Source organism: Anarrhichthys ocellatus, unplaced genomic scaffold, assembly GCF_004355925.1.
Source record: "Anarrhichthys ocellatus isolate YVR2014 unplaced genomic scaffold, GSC_Weel_1.0 scaffold10, whole genome shotgun sequence".
Classification (NCBI taxonomy): domain Eukaryota; kingdom Metazoa; phylum Chordata; class Actinopteri; order Perciformes; family Anarhichadidae; genus Anarrhichthys; species Anarrhichthys ocellatus.
In genome coordinates, this window is record NW_022280040.1 from 3284328 (window position 1) to 3307252 (window position 22925).

The 22925-nt window shown below is 41.6% G+C and overlaps 3 protein-coding genes and 1 long non-coding RNA gene across 5 annotated transcripts in view; 1 reads left to right on the top strand and 3 right to left on the bottom strand.

The window, feature by feature from the left end:
• LOC116385191 (uncharacterized) overlaps nucleotides 1-2117 on the bottom strand; it is a 6514-nt gene extending 4397 nt beyond the window's left edge. The window contains exon 1 of the long non-coding RNA XR_004212851.1: nucleotides 75-2117. This is a non-coding gene — a long non-coding RNA (uncharacterized LOC116385191). The remainder of the gene's footprint in view (nucleotides 1-74) is intronic.
• On the top strand, nucleotides 70-4946 carry sbspon (somatomedin B and thrombospondin type 1 domain containing). Of its 2 annotated transcripts, XR_004212850.1 has the most exons (6): nucleotides 70-699; nucleotides 1644-1838; nucleotides 1923-2001; nucleotides 2497-2673; nucleotides 2853-3069; nucleotides 3888-4946. XR_004212850.1 is itself a non-coding variant. In XM_031850421.1 (5 exons), the coding sequence occupies exons 1-5, from the start codon at nucleotides 477-479 to the stop codon at nucleotides 2968-2970; spliced, it is 792 nt and encodes a 263-aa protein (XP_031706281.1). In that variant the 5' UTR covers nucleotides 70-476; the 3' UTR covers nucleotides 2971-3851. The 2 variants fall into 2 exon arrangements, 1 of the variants encoding a protein (XP_031706281.1); XM_031850421.1 differs by lacking the exon at nucleotides 3888-4946 and having other exon boundaries at nucleotides 2853-3851.
• On the bottom strand, nucleotides 2725-7738 carry terf1 (telomeric repeat binding factor (NIMA-interacting) 1). The gene is made up of 10 exons (XM_031850420.1): nucleotides 7470-7738; nucleotides 6712-6801; nucleotides 6040-6167; nucleotides 5760-5846; nucleotides 5500-5649; nucleotides 4669-4778; nucleotides 4534-4563; nucleotides 4343-4440; nucleotides 4152-4222; nucleotides 2725-4022 (listed from the first exon to the last, which is right to left on the bottom strand). The coding sequence occupies exons 1-10, from the start codon at nucleotides 7651-7653 to the stop codon at nucleotides 3861-3863; spliced, it is 1110 nt and encodes a 369-aa protein (XP_031706280.1). The 5' UTR covers nucleotides 7654-7738; the 3' UTR covers nucleotides 2725-3860.
• Nucleotides 7739-8764: 1026 nt separating this feature from the next.
• The window catches only part of kcnb2b (potassium voltage-gated channel subfamily B member 2b), a 77275-nt gene continuing 63114 nt past the window's right edge, over nucleotides 8765-22925 (bottom strand). Inside the window, exon 3 of the mRNA XM_031849882.1 lies at nucleotides 8765-14616. Within this exon, the coding sequence (XP_031705742.1) occupies nucleotides 12655-14616 (1962 nt within the window). The 3' untranslated portion in view covers nucleotides 8765-12654. The remainder of the gene's footprint in view (nucleotides 14617-22925) is intronic.

Consider the following 22925-nt stretch of genomic DNA (forward strand, 5'->3'; position numbering starts at 1 on the left):
AGAGAGAGAGAGAGAGAGAGAGAGAGAGAGAGAGAGAGAGAGAGAGAACAGAAGTAGGAGGCAAAACCACTCACCCCTCCCTTGCCCTCACTGTCTCCTCCCGTGTGCGATCAACTGGAGGGAGGTGCTCAGCTGGGAACAAGGAGAGAGTCACCAGCTCTGAAGGGAGAGGACGCACACACACAATAAGAGAGACACGGGAGTCTGATCAGCGCTGGAACGGGTCGTCCTGTGCTGTAGGTTACTCTGCAGACCCGTTCCTGGAGGGAAACAAGAGGGGCTGGACGCAGGAGACGGACGCAGGAATTCCAGGTCACAAGGGCTCCTGTCTTGGCTGGGTTGGGCTGGTTATTCCCACCTCTCCCTCTCACGGTCATGAGTGTGACAGATGTGGAGTAGGACCAGGGAGGGACTAATCACTTACGAACTCAGAGGCTAGTCTTTAACTTCAAGGGTCTGACCTGACCCCCTTCAGGATGGGATCCTCTGTGGAGTTTGCTTGTTTGCTGTTGGTGGTCTCCACTCTGGGAAAGAACCACTTGGTGTCCGGGGGTTGTTCAGGGAAATGCTGCCGAGGCAGAGACTTGAGCTGTCTGACCACCGACTGGAGGATGGACCGTGTGTACGGGACGTGCTACTGCGACGAGGGCTGTGCGAGGACCAACGACTGCTGCTTCGACTACTTCACAGAATGCCCAGGTGAGGGAGGACAGGAAGGGATCGCTGTCAGTGCGAATGAGTCACAAGTGGAGTTTTCTGTGCACACACACATAACTATGCGAAACCAGTGGGAGATAACCTGTCGCATGAGATGACCCTCGCTAAAGACAGATTAGCAGACAGGAGATAAACATAGCTGGAGAAGATTGTTTTTTTAGTACCTGGGCTGCTTATCTGATGACACAGAGCTGTGCATGTGAAGTTGTTTGAGCACATTTATCTCCACCTCCTGACTTGTGCACTAGAAACAATGACAGCTCTTATTTTTTTTCTTCTGGAGCACACATCACGTCTGCTACATCACAAAAACCTACCACAATCAGTTCACCACATAACCCAGGCAGCTCTGTGTCTAACCTCATTTCAGCGGACTGGCCCACATAATGGAATTAGTAAAAATATTTGAAGAATGTGATTCTGTCAATCAGTCGTAGCAATTACAGTTCCAGGCAAACAAGCCGAGCGTACCTAATATGCGTTAAAGGCCGATAAGAGACTAAATCTGCACGCTTAATGCAGCCAAGCTTAATCATCGAGAAAACAGGGAGCGACTGAAAAGAAAGAAATCACAGGACTTGGTGATTGAATGGGTTGCTCACTTGGCATGATATCAAACCACTCGGAGTAGAGCAGGGAACACTAATTCTACAAGTCACAATCAATGCTTCATTGATCTAAAGTGATTTCCTGGATATTTACCTCCATTACGCGGCTTCACAGGGAGATTGTAATTATGCAGCCGGCAAGAACGCTGCAAGCTTTTACTGTTGCTGTGACTCACCTCTGCACACACTAAACTAAACCAATCAGTGTTGGTGCTGGGGTCCAATTTCTATGAGTTTCACTGCAGTTCTGATTGTTTGCTACCACAAAAGGATATCCTGTAATATTCCTTCTCCCACAACATGGGCGCCAACATCCAGCTCAGGACTGCACTGTGAGCGACTGGAGCTTTTGGAGCGGCTGTGCCAAGTCGTGTCAGGCTTCAGTGCGGGTCCGTGTTCGTCACGTAGAGCAGCAGCCCAGTAACAGCGGAGAGCCCTGTCCTAGTCTGGAGCAACGAAGCGGCTGCAGGGAGTACAGAGACCAGAAGGGTGGCCACTGTGGACTAAACTCAGGTACACAAATACACGATCCTCACCTTGCTTTACTGTACCTGCAAACTGTTTTTCTTTGAATTGTTTTTTTCTTTTTTATATCAGGTCCTGCATTCATCACCAGCATGGAGTTTGGCAAGGGAAGGCCGAAGCATGACAACTACGGAAACCCCCTGGACCCCGGGTAGGTTTCACACCCTGCTCCTATAAAGCCCCACGTACTCGGAAATCTTTAAAATTCAAAAGTTCATGAATGCTAACAGGGGTTAAACTTCATTTGAGCATTATGCTGTTGTAACCTAAACCCATTAAAAAAAACAACCAGATAACAGCTCAACTATGTCCCCATGAACCAGTAGGTGTTTGCTCACCTGCACATCTGTCTACAAGCCATTAAATATAGCAAACGTTGAGAGGCTGCCGGCAACCCTTTTGAAATGGGATACTATTCTTTAATAAAGACCGTCACATGAAAAGCACATGCACAAAAGGCCTCGATGACAGTACTTGAGGTATTGTGTGCAGTGTACTGGGTCCCCATTGGTCGAATGATCATTCATTGACTGGTGTGGAAAATGATCCCTGTAAATGTACTTTAGTCCTCCAGCTCGATTCACTGGTCTTAACATCCCAGGAATGACTGTGTGACCCTCGTGACCCTGCCGCCTACTCCCCTCAGGTTCTGTGTGGAATTCACGCTGGAGTCCCGGACACCCCACTGTACAGTGGAGAACCGGCCACACACACACTGGACGCGCTACATAACAGAAGGATTTAAAGTGTGTGTGGCATGTGAACCTCCTGCCATGCGCAACAATAGTGGCAGCTGCCAAGGAGACGGTCTGGAATCAGACAAGTATGAACAAATATATATATATGTGTGTGTGTTCTTTGAGGTTCGTACAAACCTGGTTTACTAAAGATTTGATACAAGAGCACGTTACATTTCATGTTTTGTTGCCATTATAGATGTTAATGTCTGAAATGACGCACATGGCGGTGATAAAAACATTAGTGGCTGTGACTGTGTTGCAGAGAAGCTTTGCTCCACTGGCAGGCGGTGGGGAACCATCAGTGCAGCGGGACCTGGAAGAAGATCCAGCAAACCCAGCAGTGCAACTGTCCGCCACAACACAGCTTCGTCTTCATCTGATCTAAACGAAGCGCCGCGCAACACTCTCTGATCTGGAGTCCACGATAACACCTCACAGCCGAGCGCCGCTCACCAGCGAGACTGAAACACTGTGTTCAGGTCAGATGCTTCAAAAAAGGCTTTCAGCTCGAAGAAGAGACTCAAGACTTGTGCGATGCAATTTTGTCTCTAATAAATAATATGCTACTGATATAAAAAAAAAAGTATGTTTTGCTCTGCAATCACCATGCACGTTCCCATTGCAGCACACTATGTAAAGACACAGTTGTAACTTGTACAGTATTTCACATTTTATTACAAATTAAGCATTTATCAAAAGAAGATTTTACATAATTTTAATTGTAACACTGTTGTATTCGTTTGTTACAGTGTTATAGCAAAAATGTTTAACTTAAAATGATAACAATATTTTACATTTGTGAACTGATCTCCCCCCCCAAGAAAATAAAACCAAACAAACATGAACTGTTCCAGATGATGAGGCAACACTGACAGCTGAGTTCAGTGAGTTGAGTGCCCTCTAGTGGTATGAAATAGCTTTGACTCCAACAACATAAAGGATCTATTTCAAGAGTTTAGCCAATGTGTTTAAAGGGGTTGAATGAGTGCGGTAGCTAATCCCATATATCAATAAATTAGAGGTGACTACTTACAGATTTTGTTAACTATCTGTTAAATCTATCTCATCATAGAAGGCCATGGCTGTAGCTCAATTAATCATTATGTGTTGAGTGCCCTCTGGTGGTATATTGTCTTGGTGCAAACAGAGCAGCAGTAACACACTGATAACACCTTCAGACATTAAGCTCTGGGCTGAGAAAAGGTTAGGTCAAGCCTTATTTACAGGTACATTGCTACAAAGTAAAAGTTAGAGAGTGACGCCCCCCTCTTTAGCCTACTTTGTTTGTCTTTATTAGAACTCTCCAGCGGTCTTTGAGCATGGTGCCAGTGCGGCCGTCAAAGTCAAAATCCAATAATATGCGAGACCAATTCCCCTGGCCGTGACGTCGAACGCCAATCTTGAGGTACCTGTCCAGCTCGTATGTCCATTTCTAAACAAAGTAAAACATAAGGGATGCAATTTTCAGAAATCCGAGCCAAAGTTAGCATTTGAGCTTCATATATTCACTTGATTTGGGATTAATATACTGGTCATGAATGAGCGGTGTGCTTCAATTTACCTGAGGTGGTTTTCTTGTTTTTTCGATCTTCGAGGTGTCCGTTGACTTCGTGGATGTCAACTCAGATAACTCTGATGGTGGGAGGTTTAACTTTATCATTAGTTCTTTATTTTATAGAAAAGTATTGATACATCAGATCAAATCAAAATACAATGTTTTTAAAAGAAAAAACAGAAAAGATAAAAACCTACCGCTGCGGGAGATTCTTCTGAGAGAGACAAACGACTTCTTGCATGAATCAGTTTGCCATATGTCCGAAATCTTCGTTGACAGCAGTTTCCGTTTTGTTCTGTGGAAGTGTCATACAGAGAGACATATACATATTGGTAACCCCACAGCTTGCTGAATGTCTGCTTTTACCCAAACACCAATTCCTACTAACCTCAAACAAACAGCCTTCTTCTTCTTTTCCCTGTTAAGACACAAATGTACAGAATATTGTTCAATACAGAACAGAAATGGACCATGTGCACATTTCAATAAATAAACCTGAGGGTGTTACAAAAGTATTTCCTACTTTCTGTTCTCTGTTGATTTGTTGGCTTCTTCTGACAGAGAGCTGTCCTGTGTCATCACGTCCTCCAAACCCTCAGTGTTTTCTGACGACTGCACCATCTTTGTGGCTTCCTGATAGAAGAAGAGGCAGACAAAAACACACACTAACATATTAGTTACTAAATATTATTTGATCTTCAAGATCACGGGGTATATCAATCACTCACGGGGTGAGTGATTGATATACAAATGGTCATTTAGTGGATGAAGTATTCCTTTAAGTACTGCTATAATGTGAAAGCAAAGCTAACGAGGCCTGTCATTATAATAGCCTTCTACGTTTAACCTTGGTCAGCGGCTTCTATGTAAATCATTTCTGAAACTTTCTTGCATAAGCGGGTCTGTTCGACCCCGAGGAGGTCTCTGATGCATGTGGCGGTTTGTCCTTCCAACTCATTTTGATGACAAATTGTCAATTAGCTATGACTGATAATGTCACATCAGCACCTTCAGTTGGTCAAAGGACGAGAGTGTAACTGAGCGGCGCACACATCAAGAAAATGTATGGACTGCTGTTTGTTAAACCTTGCCGTTGGCTGTAGCTAAATATTGGTCACCTGATGTATTGGCCAATTAAATGACGTGTATCCAAAGATATTCTCCATCTCACAAACAGCACTTGTCAATCATCTCTCCCACATTTTCAGTTTCCAAATAGTCTACTGGTGTACGATATGTTGAAACACATTCAATTAAGGTAATAAAAAATACAGGAAATGTATTGTGTAGTGTTTGACCGAGAGACATTTTGACACAGGTTGGGCCCTACAACACACTGGCTCAGGCGCTGTACCTTGAGGAGGTAGTCAGAGGGATTCTTCTCCAAGTAGGCGTCCAAGTAAGATTTGATTGTCTCCAGCAGGCGGCTGAAGCTGAAGCTCATGAGGAACGGGTGGTAGGTTTCCCTCTGTGTCACTATTGTCGACAGCTTCACTATCATGTTCTGTTGAGAAATATTAGTTGTTGAGCATTGAAGTCGTTCTAGGCCAGCAAATATTCCAGTAATGACCCGGTGCTTTTGAAAAGAAAAGAGACAGTAATGGACATACAGACCTGTGGGAATTCATGGTTATTCTCAAACCACTTGAGGGCAGAGGAGGCGGAAGATCTTTTGCCTTTCTCCAAGCACACAGCCACAGACTGGGAAGATGGGCAAATGCATCAGAATCTTAATCAAAATCAAGACAAAGCATCCCTGTGTGACATCAGGACTTTAACAGCAGACTGTAGCGTTCTCCAGAATTAATTTGATTCTTTCAGTCACATTTAAAGCCATGTCTGGACATTCTTTGATCTTGTGTTAATACACCCCAAAAATAATTGATAAGATTACCTGGACAAGCAAAAGATGGGTGATGTTTTTGAACAAACTTTCATCTTCCACAGTGTCCTCTAGGTCTGACCATATTTTGGAAGCAGACATCAGAGGCATCACATGGTCTTCCTCTTCAAACAGGACATCTGGGGGAAACCAGTGTATCATATGGTTAAAACAGGCCGCAGAGGGCTTGTGAGTGTGTGGACATTAGTACTTATGTGTGTATGCAGAGTAAAGAAGCACAGGATACATTTTAAAACCAGCAATTTAAGATTGAAGTTACTTTTCTGATATTACAGTTGTTACAGCAAACCATGTCATGAAATCCATGACTCCATTATCTATGTGTTTTACATGAGCTTTAATGTCAGCTGGGATGAACTGTAAACAGACACCCACAATCAGAAATTTGGGGCCATGTCCAAAATGGGATCTTTAAACAATGGCCAGTTAAGTATCCAACACATGAGTAAGAAGGTTTTTCATTAGAAATTCAAAGAGTGGCTGAAAACTTCTGCGCGCATATATATATATATTCTCATTATAGCCTAGCTTGGGGATGCTAGCTATGGGGATGCTTGCTGTAGGTTCTGACCTCCATGCAGTACTAACTTCAACAAGTAAATGCAGATGCAGACAGATGTTTCAGAGTGAGGCCTGAGCCAGCTGCTCACTTCGACAACTTACCCAATTGATTTCCATGCATGACTCTTGCAAGGAAGGCACAAATAATCGTTTTCTCAAGATGGCCATTTCCTTTCAGTGATGGATGAATGGCTAAAATCAAAAAGTAAACAACAATTTACAAAACTGTGTTAGCCACTAGGTTTTCAAAATCAACAAAGACATTAAGATAGTGTATTATTAACATTAATGTAACGAAATTACCATTTCATTCTTCAATACTAATTACTAAAAGAATTCCAATGCATGTGTCAGGGGTAAAGCGTATGTTACTTTCATCATTATGTTTTTTAAAATAATTAAATAAATGTTTGTTGTTGTATGGAACTCACAATTCACTGTTATAGGTTGTTGACGCTAAAGCAGGACCCAGAGTTTTAGCAAGGACGCTAACTCCTCATAATGTCTTTATATTGACGCATTAACTTGGCTAATCTTACCGTTTTTATACAATGTTACTTCTACATTGGTTCAGCAGCCATTATAAATGCTTAGGGGCTGTGAATATAGTACAAATTTACCGTTAACGTTACCGGTTAATAACTTAACGTCAGCTTGTTTGTTGTCCATTTGAGTGCACGAGTTATTGACGTTAATTCGAATAAACGAATTTTAAACACTTTTATCGCTAAAGGTAAAAGTTACCCCTGATATCTGTACATTCGGCAGAGTTGCTGCCTGTACACTTTAAATAAGCAAAGGTAATGTTAGTTAACGTTAGCTAACTAACTGTTAATGCTTTGCTAGCTTTGAAAACTTACCCTGGAAAGTCGAAAGCGTTTCATTGAATTCATCAAATTTGTCTTCCTTGAACCGCCGACACAGACTTACAAACAAAAAGTCGAAAATCCACCGATTAGCAACAGTAGTAACTTGGGAAAAACTGACACTTTCATCTGTATGATTTGCAGCTGTAGCGTTTTCATCCTTAATTTCAGGTTCCATGTTTTGTTTTACATATTTCAATTCATTTCCCCTTTGTTGTGGTCGTTTGATTTCCGCGCGCCATTGCCCATTTAGCGCCTCTTGATATCCTGCAGCGCCCTCTGGCGTTGGGAGGAGTAACTACCACTTTTAAACAAATGAGTATGACATTGACCAAAATATAATTCCTCTGTGAACCTTTCTCTTTTTTTGTGGGGGTTTGGACTATGTCAGAGCAATTATTCTAAACTTTTAAGCGGTGTTACTGTTTTTGGCTGCATTGCAGTGAAATATGTGTATGTAAACACAGTCAGGGGATACATTATTTTTCAGGCAGCCAGTCCATAAAAATAAGATTAACTCCACTATGCCATTTTCCAAAAATGCGACAAAAATTTAACATTTTAGGGCTTTGACGGGACAATATTGCCACATAATGAGACTTGTTCATGTTTCAAAAGTCTAGAACTAATTGAACATGTTAATGACAAGGGTAGGTGATCTTGTCTGTACTCATTTTACTTTAAATGTCCCTAATGTGCAATCTTAAAAAATGTAAAAAAGTAAAGGGATTCACTCAGGTAAGAAAAGTCATGACATTTCAGATGGCACCTTGTAGGCATTGTTTTCTATAGAGTGTGCATGTTTACGGTTTACAATACAACTGAGACAAACATCCCCACCGACCTATTTCGACACTTGGAACGTAATAGATACTGTTATTGTAATCCTATGTGACACAATGGATGTAATAGATACAGTCATGAGATACAATAAATACACCGACAATAGTCCAAAACACATTACTAAATGCATAACATCTGTACTTATTTTGAGAGTGCTCAGGTTCCTTCAGTTTTTTTTTTTCATATTAAAGACCTTACATGCCATTCTCATTTTGAGTTTTGGGAGGGATGTTTGGCAGCAGTACACAAGAGCAATGTGGAGATCAATTAATTGCATCTAATGGAATGGAATACATTTCTGTGATCAATCATTGCTCAGCCAGTCTCGCCAGATTGCTGAGTTGTCTGCACTTTTGGATGTAAAAAAACATGCATACCTTCTTGCTGCAAACACCAAACAGTCTTAATTAATTCTATGTATTTATAAACGGATATATTTTATCATATTATGCAATGATCCTTATTAAGCAAAACATGCATGTGGAAAATGCTATTTAGACAACAACTCATTTGTAAAGTAGACACACCAGACACACAAACACATGAGTTATATACACATTTATTTGTTATTCTGCATATGCTAATAGACGTAATGGGGAACAATGCTCTACAGAAATGTTGACATACATGTACCATAACGAAGTGTTCAGTGGTCACATAATTGTTCGGACTACTACATGCATAGGCCTACAATGATGTTGCTTCATACAGAAACAATCTGTAGCTCAGAATGTGTCTAATGATAATGCTCTCTAAAAGTTGAACAGAAAATAAATAAATAAATCAAAAACTGTAAGAGGCAGAATACACAGAGACTTAAGAAGAAACAATGAAGCTTTATGCATTTCAGGGGAGCACGGTTTGGTAAGCACGCATGAGTGACACAGACAATACCCATTCTCCCAGAGAAAATAAAGACACAGCCTTTCCACTCGTCACGCTATCACAGATGATAATGCCATTGTGACACAGTATGGCAGAGCACAGTCGTTTCACTGTCAGCTCGCAGAATTAATTTCAGTATCCACACAAACATCATCCCAAGGGAATTTATTTGATCAATCCAAATCCCTTGTTTCTCTACCCTACCTGTCAAAATGAAGGATTACTCGAGGCTATCACACGGAGACATGATCACTACAAACAAGGGATGGAAGGAAAAATGTTAAAGTGAACGTACAGGTACAGAAAAAAATAGCTTTAACAAGAAGGTTATCGTCAAAAAAAATGAAAACCCCAAACCACAACAACCTACGCTGACCCCGCATTTTACTTTGGAGAGTACCAAAGAATCTGTGTTTCCAATGAGGGATCAATCATTTCAAAGATAATTCCACGAGCTCTCGCGTGAATCTCTGGCTACGGAGTATGGGCATACAGTATGTACACGGACAAAAGAAAATATGGACCACAGCTGATCACTGATATGATGGAACCATTTGGGACGACTCCATTTAATCTTGGCCTTCCTTTCTCCCATCGATCACTATGCCTGAGGACATGCTATGGACTTAGAGCCCCTGAAGCTGTAGGGATTGGAGCACTCAGTGCTGTCAGCATGGGAAATAATCAGATGTATCATTTCAGTGACAGTAGGGATCTCTTCCCGTCTGTCTATGGTCAGTTAGACATTCTCCTTCTGGCTATTTATCTTAAACTCTTAACAGTCAAAGTTATGTCCCTTTGTTGGGGCTCCTTTCTGCCTCACTGAAGACTGATGGGGGGTGATACTGAACGGTGGTGCACGGATTACCCAGGAGGAGGGAGAAATATTGCCGCTCCTTACTCCGGGAGCCAAGACATCAATGTGGATTTGACAACATCACCTTTCAAAAAGTACAGAAGTAACTACTTGACAATAGCTGTTAAAGAAAAAAAAACAGAGAATCTATCCAATAGGAACATTAGAGAGTTATAGAAAACCTGAGAACTCAATAACATTACTTGTGTGTATTACATAAAGACCTGATTTCTCCTATAAAATTAGAATTTTCTGTACAGTGCTATATGAACAAAGCAAAATGACTTGCTACCTTCTCATAAACAGCAGTGTTATGAAAAGGCACGCATCATTTCAACCACCATATGGCAGGAAATTGTGGTCGTGCTCCATTTTGGTTTAGAAAAAATAGAATCATTCTCAACGTTAATTCACAAAAAACATAAAATCCTTTGTGTGGCCATTGGAATTAGATTATTTTAATATCTTCCTCAGACATTTATTAGATTATGTAAATCTAACAGCAATATAAAAGGCCCAAAGTGGTCAATTTGGATCCCTGTTCCCACAGATAATCAAATTTGAGGTCCATTGATATCTGGCATTAAGATGCTAGACAGCATATGCCAGCCATATAATACGAAAAAGGAAAAGTCAAATTCTCATTTGCATTGTTTGTTGAGATTCTGGTAGTTGTAATACTGTTTTGCCTCATATTAAAGATACAACATTTGAAAAATACAAGTAATTTCTGCCTGTACACTTACAAATCCCATAGACAGAAAATAAAGTGCCACAATTCTTGGCCTGCATAGATTGCAGTATGCGGTATTGCACATTCCACACCTCTCTGTGAGAACACAAAAACATGATAATAATGCGGGAAAAAGAAAAGAAAAGAATAAAACAAACAACAAAGAACTCACCGACGTACTTACTGCCGGTACCAGTCTGGTTTGTGTGGCTTTCACAAACACACTGCTAGTACACTCATCCAAGTGTCATGCTGCAACAATAAACAAATATTCCAGCAATACAATTGGAATCAAAGGCAACATACAACAGATATTTTCAGTCAGTGTAAAACAAAAGCGAGAAAGAAGAAAAGAGAAAAAAAAGAACTCCTTTGGGTTTAAGTTTGACTGAAATTAGTTTTGTTCACATTAAAACACAATAAATTACAGTCCAAGACACTACGGATATACAAAAAAAAAAGATGCCATTAACTTGTCAGCAGAATGGGATAAACTTGCAGTAGCATTGACAAAAATTCCAATAACAACATCAGGGCGCTGGGGATAGGAAAATGAACACGATGCAGGTAAACAAACCATAAGGAAAACAAAACAAAACCCATAACTACTGTCATAATACATGTTATTACTGTATCTGTTACTATGCAGCTGAGATAGTTGAAAGCTTGTCAGTGTGCTTGATTTGGTCCGTTGATATCAGAAGGAATATTGTCATTTTTTTATGGTAGTCTATCTCTTTTGCATTGCCAATATAGACAATTATAGTGTAAAGCATATATATGTGTATTTAATGACCAGATCTACTGTGCTGAATAAATAAATAGTCTTAACTGTGTTTTACAGAATCTCACTCACCTACCATAGATTTTTTACAACCGATCTAGACCTACGTATTTCATAATTTATTCTTAAACCTACTTTTAGATGTATATATCTGATGTCGGAGAGTAAATGCGATTTATTTTTGTGATTGGGATGGAATCAAAAGGCTTGAACAAGGAATAAAACATCTTAAACCTTGTCGTAACTTCTGACACCACATAATAAATATTTTCAGTAGCAGCAGTAACTGCTAGTTCCTGCCCTCACTAGTTACATACGTATTATGTGTTTTTCGAAGACTGAATATCGGACGCTTAACTGAAAGTTCAACAGTCGTTATGAAAACCAAAATCAATAATGTCAACGTTACAGTTTCATACACCATTTTTCACACGAAAAAAAACATTACAGGGTCATCATGGGAACACTTTTGCATTTCCACAAAAGGTAATGATATGTTTTTTTATAGGTCGCTACGATGCAACACCCAGTTTGAGGGCTCTCAAACTCAACCCCCGCCACCTACCACCCCCCACCCCTCCCTTTCACATTACAAATATTTGTACCTTCAGTGACAGTTTTCCGATGCCATCCTGTGCATTGTCATTGCTTTAGATGTCCTAGTATTTACAGTGGCGCGCTTCCAGCAAACTAAGCACCATAAATTATCTGTCTTTTTTTTAAATGCATGCTTTTTACAGATAAGTCCCTCTGTGCATTTCCTTCTTTTACTAGAAAAAGGAGACTGTCATTATGTACATTGGGAGGACCAAAATGTCAACATAAGTTGCTGAATTCCAGCTGTTTTTCAAGAGCCTCCTCTTTGAGCCCACTGTTTTCCCCAGAGTCATTCTCAAATCTGCACTGAGCGCTGCAGTTTCTTTTTCAGCAAAACACAACAACACAAGTGAAAGGGACTTGTCATGCCATGCAAAAATATCTTTCATTACAACTAAACCCTTGTCTTTTCTTTCCTGCTCTCCCACACGCCAGGCTGAGGTTGCAGTGGGTCTATTGTCCCTCTGAGCTTCTCTTACAGTCACATGCTGGTTTCACAGGTCGGAGAGAGGCTTCCATCCCCGGGTATCAGGTGGATATCGGATGTAAACATGTGGTTCTCTACTTTGTGTCCACTTTGGTTGCTGTCAGCATTGACTTCCCCGCTTGCCCCGACCACACCTTGGGTGCAATTTTGTGCTGCTGTCTTAGGTGACAATGGTGCAACTGCAGCTCCCGCCACTTCCATCAGATGCTTCTCCCTGTGGTTCTCTGTGGCTTGATCTTCATCTCCAGGTGGGGTGTCGACCACCAGCCTCTTAGGGGACAACGGGCAGGTCTCCTCCTCTGTGACTAGGAGCAGCTCCTCTGTACTGGGGATGAGTGGTGACATCTCTCCCTCCGGAGTCTCGTCTTCCAGGATGCTGGAGCTGATGTCTCCAGGAGAGGTAGTGCTGGGCGGTGTTGGCGGGCCTTCAGCAGAGGTCTTGGTGAAGTTTACCTTCAACTCCTTTATTTTAAGAGGGTTATTCCCTCTTGGAGAGCTCTGGATATTCTCCACAGCACTGTTAAAGCTCTCCCCTTCCTCTATGAGGAGCTCCGATCCGTCACTTGGGTCGACGGATTCATAGAGGCCATCTTTGAGTATGCCGCCAGGAGAGCTGTGGTCATCAATGGCCCTCAGTAGGCTTAAATCAAGTGGGGGTGGGGCCCTGGGGTGTCTGATCTGACAGGGCCCAGCATCTTCTTCATCTGAGTTGCAGTCTTGTTCTCTAAAGACTGGAAAGGAGGGTTGGACCTCCTTCATCTCCAGCTCTACTTCCTCTTTTAATGTAAATTCAGGGCTTTGAGATTTCTTAGGCGAGACAGGGGCGGTCATAGTTGTGCTCATAGTGCTCATGGAGCTTGTAGTGTTGAGGTTGGTGAAGGACTGTGACTTGGTCATCTGGTTGTACATCTCCTCCAGTTTTTGCACATTAAGGTGCTGTGGGGTCCTGTTTGTCAGCTGGGGACTTCCAGTGGTGTTGATGGTTATACCATGGGGAGAGCTTTGCGGCTCAAGCTTTCTTTTAACTGGAGATTTCAGGTCAGTCTCTGAGGAGGCGTGCCGGGTTGAGCTGCCCCATCGGCTAGGTGACAGGTGGTTGTCCAGGGAGGACTTTTCCTCTCCTTTCTCCACCACCACATCCATCAGTTCCATACTGCGGGCAAAGGCATCTTTTAGGTTCATTGACACAATGCTGCCATTCCTCTTGGCTCTCTCCAAAGCCTCCCTCCTCTTGATGGCCTTCTCCTGCCTCTTCTGCTCCTTGTAGAACTCAGAGAAGTTGTTGACAATAATGGGGATGGGTAGGGCAATTACCAGCACTCCTGCAATGCAGCACAGCCCACCCACAATTTTTCCAAGTAACGTCTGTGGGTAAATGTCACCATAACCCACTGTAGTCATTGTAATGGTTGCCCACCAGAATGAGGCGGGGATACTGGTGAATTTGGTGGCATCTTCATCTTTCTCAGCAAAGAAGACCAAGCTGGAAAATATCATGATGCCCATGGCAAGAAATAAAATGAGCAGCCCCAGTTCATTGTAGCTCCTTCTCAAAGTAAACCCTAGAGACTGGAGCCCTGTCGAGTGCCTGGCCAACTTCAGGATCCTCAATATTCTCATGATCCTGAATATCTGCACCACACGGCGCACATTTTGGAACTGCAGCACGCTCTTGTTGGACTCAGTTAGGAAGATGGTGACATAGTAGGGCAAGATGGCCAGCAAGTCAATGACATTCAGAGGGCCTCTAAAGAACTTCCACTTGTTGGGAGAGGAGAGGAAGCGAAGGACGTACTCCATGGTGAACCAGGCGATACACACGGCCTCCACGTGGGCCAGCTGGGGGTTATCGCTGGCATGGCCAAACTCGTCTGTGACCTGGAGCTCTGGTAGGGTGTTGAGAGACAGAGCGATGGTGGCGAGGATGATGAAGAGGATCGAGATGATGGCTAGAATCTGCAAGAGAGAACAGAAAAGAAAAAAATATAAGCGGGATTCCAAGCAATGTGTCTATGTACATGTGAGTTTCATTGTCATTATTAATACAGTGAAAAATAGGATACATATTATTATAAATAGCCACTAGGCATGAGCTATAAAATGTTGACTTACGATATAGATCTTTTGTTCTCTTTCTCAATCAGCATGTGATGGCTAAGTAGTTAGTTACAGATATGGGATACACTGACTAATCACAGGTGTCTGATTTGACTTAGGGACAGAACAAATTGTATTAATAAAGGCTGAAAGGTGTGGAGTATAATCTAATTGATGTGAATGCATGGCACAGTATTGTTTGTATGGACAAATGGAAGATAGTGTGGCAATTTGTGAAATGACAAAATAAGGTAGCAAATGACTACCTTAATCTTTGAATGAATGCAGCATTGCATAGTTATTAAATGAGGGGGGAATTTAAATAAGGGGAAATAACTAGGCCACAAATCTATTTTGGAAGAAGAGGAGTGTGTTTGTGTGTGTGGACCCATCTACAATAGATAAAAGGATAAAAGGATTTTGGCTCCACCTGTTGGCAACAGTCTAAAATCCTCTTTATCTGTCTCAGAATCTAATTTATTGTTCTCAGTGATAAAAGGAAAGTAACTGCAAACAAGTTTTTGGAAACTTCTGTTTGTACTGTAATTTATAGTGCTTTGATATTGTTTCCTGTGCCTTCTTCTCAGTAAAAAGCGATGAGAACATCCTGCATTATCCTATGAGGTCAGCGCAGCATGAGGCTGTGTTTCAACTGCAGCTCTTTACATTGACCAGGATCTATTGACATTGATAGATTCAATCTGACGTTAGATGTTCTGATTGGGGTTGGGTGATTTATAAGCAATACGTGGGGAATGTTTGACTGTAACATCATGTTATGTAATGAGTATGTTAAACACGTATTACATGGTTCCCTCATCATTCGTCCCTTCTTTTTTATAGCACCTCTCCATGTTTTATCTGTGCCTCCGCCTTACCCCACTGGGAAGATATATCCATACAATGCTGCAGGGATTGGCTGATGTCCTTTTCCCACAGCTTAACTCTGCTCAGCCAGGAGTCTCAACCCACGCAGGTGAAGGGTCTCTGTCCTACACACTGTAGTGCAGCATAACCACAACAATCAACTGAAATCCAGTGCTTGGAGAAATCTGCATTCTTTTGAGTAAAGGCCTCTAAGACACAAGCGATGTAAATCCTATAAAAATCTAATGAACAAAGATTGGAAAGTCTCAGTGAAGATAGGAAAACAAGGCACCCTGAATACTAATCACAAGCTGCATCAAGTTGCAGAACACACTCAATATCTTACATAAATGTACACAGCGCAGTCTGTGTGCAGTGCGTCTTGAGAGACTTTATAATTCAGCAAATCTAACGTACTAGTGAATGTCATGCAGGGGTGCAGCTCAAGGATTTTTTCAAAAGTCTTCAGCCACTTCTATAGTCTATCAATTAGCCCCTAGCTAACACTGACACGCTGGGCCATAGCCTTGTGACACTGCCTGAAATAGAGGTAAGAACTTCCTTCTATTAGGGGCGAAAAACAGAGAAAAAAAGGATTTAGACAGATTGCAAAGTATAGAGACAAAGGGGTGTCATGGCTCAGCAGAGGAAGCGTTATCACTTAATGAATGCTGCTGCTGATTAGGTTAAACCTATTAGCGACTAAGTGAGGCAACCTGGGCCTGGCCTGGCAGCGAGTTGAAAGACTGGAGTCACAGTAAGGACGCACACAGTTTCCATACCCCTGAACTTTTTTGGCAAGCACATTTGAAGCTCACCCCCTGTTGCCAAGCCACTCGATCAGAGGACCTTTGCTTGTGTTCCTGCTGCTGAACACCTTGGCACCATGTCAGCACCAAAGGTAGAAGAGTACATTAGAGCATGAGATAACGATTGACGATCAGTTTTTAGGCTTACTGGTGGTAAATTGCGTTGCTTGCGCAGCTGAGTTTTACAGATACAGGTTTAAGAATAAACCTGATTTATGAAAACACATGCTAAAGGTCACTCATTCTTTAGAGATCAACTATTCTTTAAATAGATTCACATTACCTGGCTCAGAAGAGACATTTAATCTACACTTTGGAGCAAGTGAACCCTCTAAAACTGCACTGTGGGCAGCTGAATGGATGGACTCCAGAACTAAGACGCTCACAGACAGAGAGGTAAAGTAATTAATGTTTTCACTGACCCACACCCGTGCAATCTCACCTTCCTACACACCCATGCATCCCTTGCTCACGGACACCACCAAAAGGCATTTGAACATGAGGATGAGCAATCCTGAGTTGGCCTGCATTAACCTGCTGTAATTGAGTGGGAGTAGTTAAGAAGATACATTACTTGGTCTTCTTTGCCCCTGATTTGCATGTGCCGTGGCATTCAGTGTAGCATCTAATGCCCGGAGTGCTGTCTTAAAGTAGGGAAATGAGTGCAGCCACGCCAGTTGACCTGGAAGTGACCCAGCAGAGGAAAACTAACAGAGACAAGACAGTAGATATTTCATTGAACCGGACAATTTCAAATCTCTGGGAAAGTTCTTTGAGTAACAGTTCAAAGACTAAGATAACCGGGATTACAACTGGTGAATACAAAATTGCTCAATTTAAAGATAAACGGCTAAATTATATGCCAAATCATGGACCATCTGTCATAATAAGCCATGATTTATACTTTGAAATATCTGTCTATCTTCCCTGTCCCTGTCCCTGTGGAGGTTTTGACCTCAGGATGCAGTCTGGTTGAGGTCAGGCTAGTCATGAGACTGATTGGCTTAGAGAGGTTAATGTCTTCAGATGATTAGGGCATGTGTGACATGCTTTAGTTGTCTGTGGCTATTCAGGTGCTCTTACTGTCCCTCAACCAATTCTACTGCAAAGACTGCTTAGCATGACTGCTGAAAACGGCTTCACTTTGAGACTTACAAGACAGATGGAGAAAGAGAGAAAATGATTCAACGTCACATGACTTTTATTTCAATACTCTAAGGACGTCCCTGAATACTTTGGTCTTTACTCCTGAGCACATTATAAAACACATCAGGGAAAAAAAAAAAATCACTTGACGAATGTCTTCACAAAAAGAAAAAACAGCTGGCCAAATCCCTCAAGGGACAGCTTAAAAAAATAGTGCATGTGACAGTGTCGGCAGCAGTTTAGGAGAATATCTTTTGTGCATCCAGGGAGTGAACACGCTTTATCCACCAACACCCACCCTCACAATTTCAATTCTCCAGCTCCTTTAATAATAGATCCCCTGGGAGACCTGAGCAGGGAGTATGAAGTTGATCCAGAGGAAAAAAGACAAAAGAGCCACTGAGTTAAGAGCCCTCTTGAGCCTCTTCGCTGGGACTCTCTTGCGAGAATCACCTTTCCCCCTCCTTTTCAGTTCCCGCAGGAGGCAGTCAATGGGCCTGCTAACCTCTCTCTAAATGTCCTGTCATTAGTGACACATTGACACTCCTAGTTCTGCCTGCATCCTCATCATTCCTTAGTTTGAAGAAAAAAAGATGCTATGTGGAAGACAAAAACCCACCTTCAACACCAGTGGCCCATCTGCCAGCTATGGGGAGGCTATTGATCGTGTGCACATCAGATTATGGCCCCTATTGATCTCCTTACTCAGAGCTCTTATGGACCATGATCCACGTCTGAGGTCCCCACTGATCCTCTCTACTTCCTCTTGTGTCATCAATTTGTGCTGGGCAAATTGAGCCATTCGTCAGGTATGATAATTCTTTTCCTGCAGAATCAATCCAGGTGATTATGGTTATGGTAATGTGGATTGATCCCTGGACCAGTGCACTATTTCATCTTCTGAGACTGTGTCTTTTCCTGTTGGATGACCCCGCCAAAGCAAGCACGAGTGTTGGGTGTCACATGGCTACACAGCATTGTGCATGCTCTAAAACAAAGAATAATTTGTTCATTTAATGAACTATTACACTGTGTTTACATGAACCAGTGGGGAATTTCATTTCACTTTTCAGACCAATGGCTCCATATGCTGGAAAAAGGTTCAGTACGTCCCAAATGGCAAACTCTGACTCTAAGATGTGCACAGATTTTGTTAACACGCCGTTACCAGCAATTAATTATATAATTGAGTCTATATGTAATATGGCTTCTTAGGGAACCTGGCACATAATTTAAGAGATTTATAAGGCATGGATATTGAGGGTATGACTTGAATACATGCACCTTTAGAGGGATTCATCATTAATCAAACAAAGAGCAGAGACATCTTCCCTCCCACTCTCTCATTTTTCTGCTGGTTGAGTGCCTTTTCTATATGGCTACTTTCCAAAGACTTCACAGAGAGAGAAAAGCAGAGGGGGAATGTGATATTTGGTGGTCGTCCACTGTTTTATCCCACTGCTCCTGCGAGGTTCCGATAGGTTTGGAGGAATGCCACAGTTATTACAATTTGGGCCTCAATTCTAAAGCCATTAGTCTATCGACAATATAATTGAGTTCATAAAGCGCTGGAGAGAAAAAACATAGCAAAACTGATTTGACTGAATCCCTTGAAACCGGTGTGATATGTGTGCAATTGAAATATGTCCATTTTTATTTTTTTTATAACTTTGCAATATCTGATAAAAAAAAACACTCCAGTATCCATCTGGCAAACTATTTTTGGCAACTCCAGTGCGAGTTTAGTGCATAATAACAAAGGCTTATCATTACAAGAACAACTATTGAGCTTTTCATAATATCTCTGACAGCTCTCAGTGCAGTCAATAATTGCAGTGGATATAATCCATTTGTCTTGCATAATGCAGCATCACCATACTGTGCCACTTACAATTTAATTTGTCATCAGTCAGTTAGACTCTATTACGTATCCCTCTGTGCTTGACAACCTTAATCGGGAGTATTGGCATGATCACATTTTCGATCTCAGGTGACTTACAATCAGCATGACAGACAAACTTTGCAAGTAAACTATTTTTCTTGTTGCACAGCACAAAGCTTTACACACTGAAATCTCTCTCACTTTCATATTGTCTTTGGTGGAGGCATGCAGCAGCAGGGATGCTGAGGGTTTTCAGCCAATGTTATGTATGCTGAGAGTGTGAGGTTCTTTCAGCGGCACAGAATATGGGTGATTGGGCTGACAGCCTTTGAGAGGAGCCTTAATCAATAACCAATTCTCTTCAGCAGCATTACAGGCCTCGCACAAACTTTGCTTCCAGAGTGCTTGAGTTAATTCTTCGCCACCATATTATAGGAGAGAAAACAGAGGAAGAACCAACAAATAAATAAAATAAAAATGGCCCCTCTACATTACTAAGGAACGTCTCTCCACCATGCACACGTTCTTCCACTGTTCCTACTGGTGGAGTGTATTCCTTCCTGGTTACTGTACTATGTTTCATTTGATCTCTTCACCAAAGTTCACTGTGTCCTCTTTTCTTCCCATTCTTGTAAACACATTTTTCGTGTGCTTTTCTCTCCCCCCACCCTTAAGGGCCTTTCACTCCTTTCCAGGCTTTATTTGTACTGATATTTGTTTGTTGTGTTACTTTTTTATTATTTTGTAGCCATAGGGAGGAAAGTGGGCTAGTATGAAATATTTATCGAGTGCGATCACGCACCCGGCCAGCACAAAAGAGCCTGGTTAGAACAAGCAACACAGCCCTGTGGGTCAGCATGTGGCACTCTATTACAGATGACCCTAGGTTAAACGATTATACATAAAACATTACGTATTAGTTAACACATTGTACTGACAATTCCCAAGTCAGTGTTTGTTCAAATTACCCAAATGACCAGAATCCCAAATAAGACTGTTGCTAATTTACAGGGAAATGTGTCAGTGTATGAATTCCTGTGAGTGCTGAGTGTTGGCAACAGCATAGAGAAGAATCAGACTTTGATTGTGATGCTGCAGTCCCAATGCAGTGGTATGGAGGAGAAACCAGAAGTTTGTTGTTATCAGGGGAGGAGTGACACTGGTAGAACATTCAGACTACCTGCAACTTTGAGAAAAAAAAGATACATTTTCAAACTCTTTGCCTAACTCTGCAGTCACATGGACCTAAATTAAATACGCATGAGAAGTTGAAAAGTTCAGCCATAATGTTTGTCCACTTCTTCTTTCTACTGCATCACTTCCTACTGTCAAACACTAACTGAATTAGGGCTGTCCACGACCAAAGAAATTCCTCGTCGATTCTGTTAACTAATCATTTAGTTGATTAAATCAACAGATGTGTAAAATATTTCTTGAAATTAAGTCATTCAGCATTAAAAAGCTTTAAAAAAACAAATCGATTACAGAAATCTTACTGTCATATTGTCAACTTTGTCGGCTGAAATGACAACGGTTTACCAGCAGTTTTAATTAGCTAAAACTGAGATGTTTTAATGTATTGTAATCCAAAAAATAATGTACTTTGCTAATGATATACTACTAGACTTTAATAGTAGGCTAATGCTAGATTACTATACTGATAAGCTAGTTAGCTGTGCTAACATTTTCGGCTTAAAGCAAATAAACGCACTGTTTTTTTAAAATAATTTTCCACTTGTGTTTTTTGTAAGGATAAACAAAAGACACAACCCTCCAAATTCACATGCATGTATTAACTGTATGCAAATAAAACATCCAATCGTGTACTGTGATTTTTTGACCAGCGCGGCTTGTTTTTTAGGCCCCGTTGCATCACAGCAGTAAACTGAAACATTTATAAACGGGCTGCCCAGCAATGTATTTCACAGTCTCACATTTGCAACAGCTGAGCCTCCAGTGCTAAACGTTACATCACAAGCTAGCGAGGCCATTTCTGAGCTCAACCTTGGGATAAATTCCGTAACTCTTCATCTCAATCAAGTGTATTGATCAATGTATTTATCGCTCCGATAGGATCCTTGAGCCATCCGCTTACTGAAAAAGATACCGAATGCTTGGTCCGTCCTATTATAAATCCTGTAACATAGCCCTCTTCCTCTGATATCAGATTACTACTCCAAGTATAGTCTTCGGCACAGATATAGCAGTTCAACAAAACTTCATCAGGGTATTAAAAAAAGATTACACTCAGTATGCTGATGCTATTTCCGTGGACGACTCAGCAGTTTTGTGAATTAAGTGTTGGACGTAAAAGTGGTTCCTGCTGAGACCAAGTCTCACAGGAAGGATGGTGAGCAAAGTCATGCACACTGTGCCACAAAGCATTTAATGCAAAGAGCAAACTGACATTTATGATGTCTTGATTAGTCTTAGTGAGATCATCACTTCGAACTCTTTTCACTTTCAGCGAACCTCCAATCACGTCAATCTTTGTCGCTCTCTTTATCTGGCTCTCTCTGTCCTTCCTCTGTAATCCGTCCATCACTGTTGCCCTCTAAGTCACCTTGCAGCAAATCACGGGCCGTGACTTTCACAACACAAATGTCAGAAAAAACGAAAACAGAGAGAGCGAGAATGTGCACTCACAGGCAGACATGGCATTGCAGGGGAGCGAAGGCTGTACTAAATGTGAGGCAGACTGACGCAAAATTATATTTCGTACAACAGCATCAAAATTACAAAGATATTGGAGCAAATTTCTTTAATGAAACAAAACTAATTCCTAATAAGTTTAAAACCAGCAGTAATCTAATCCCAGTGGGCGAAAATCCAATAAAACTAATTCTGTTGTGGTGAAATATGTAAGAACTTGCCATGAGCTGTGAGACAGCCAGGGCTAAAGGTCTGCTTGTTCCTATGCCTCTGTATTCTGTTAACATTACTTTGTTGCTGTGTAATTGCTTTGGCAATGTCTTACCATCACAATAAATCTTTCTGATGATCTAGGTATATATATTTACACTGGAAAACAATTTAAACAATGTCCTCGCTGCGTGTCCTTTCCCCGCCAGGAAAGATGGTGGTGGATGTGGAAAAAGTATGTGTGTGTGTGTGCATATGTTTCTGTGCATGTGGAGTACAAGCCTTCGGCCCTTATAGCGTGATAACATTATTAACCTATATGCCTCTTACTCCCCCTGAGAGAAGAGAACAGCAGGCAGACCAGAGGTACAGCCAGTTCCCTCCACACACTTATGCACATGCACATGAGGGTTTTTCCAGTATGCATATACAGCATTTGTGCAAACTATACAAACACGCGGCCATTATACTATATATGCATGCACAAAAGATGAATTTTTCAAAGCCATAACACCAAATGACTACAACACAATCACAACAGATAACTTCGTTATGTCTGGAGTAATTTTTAGCTGAGCAGCTCTGTTTTCCCACAGGCGTTT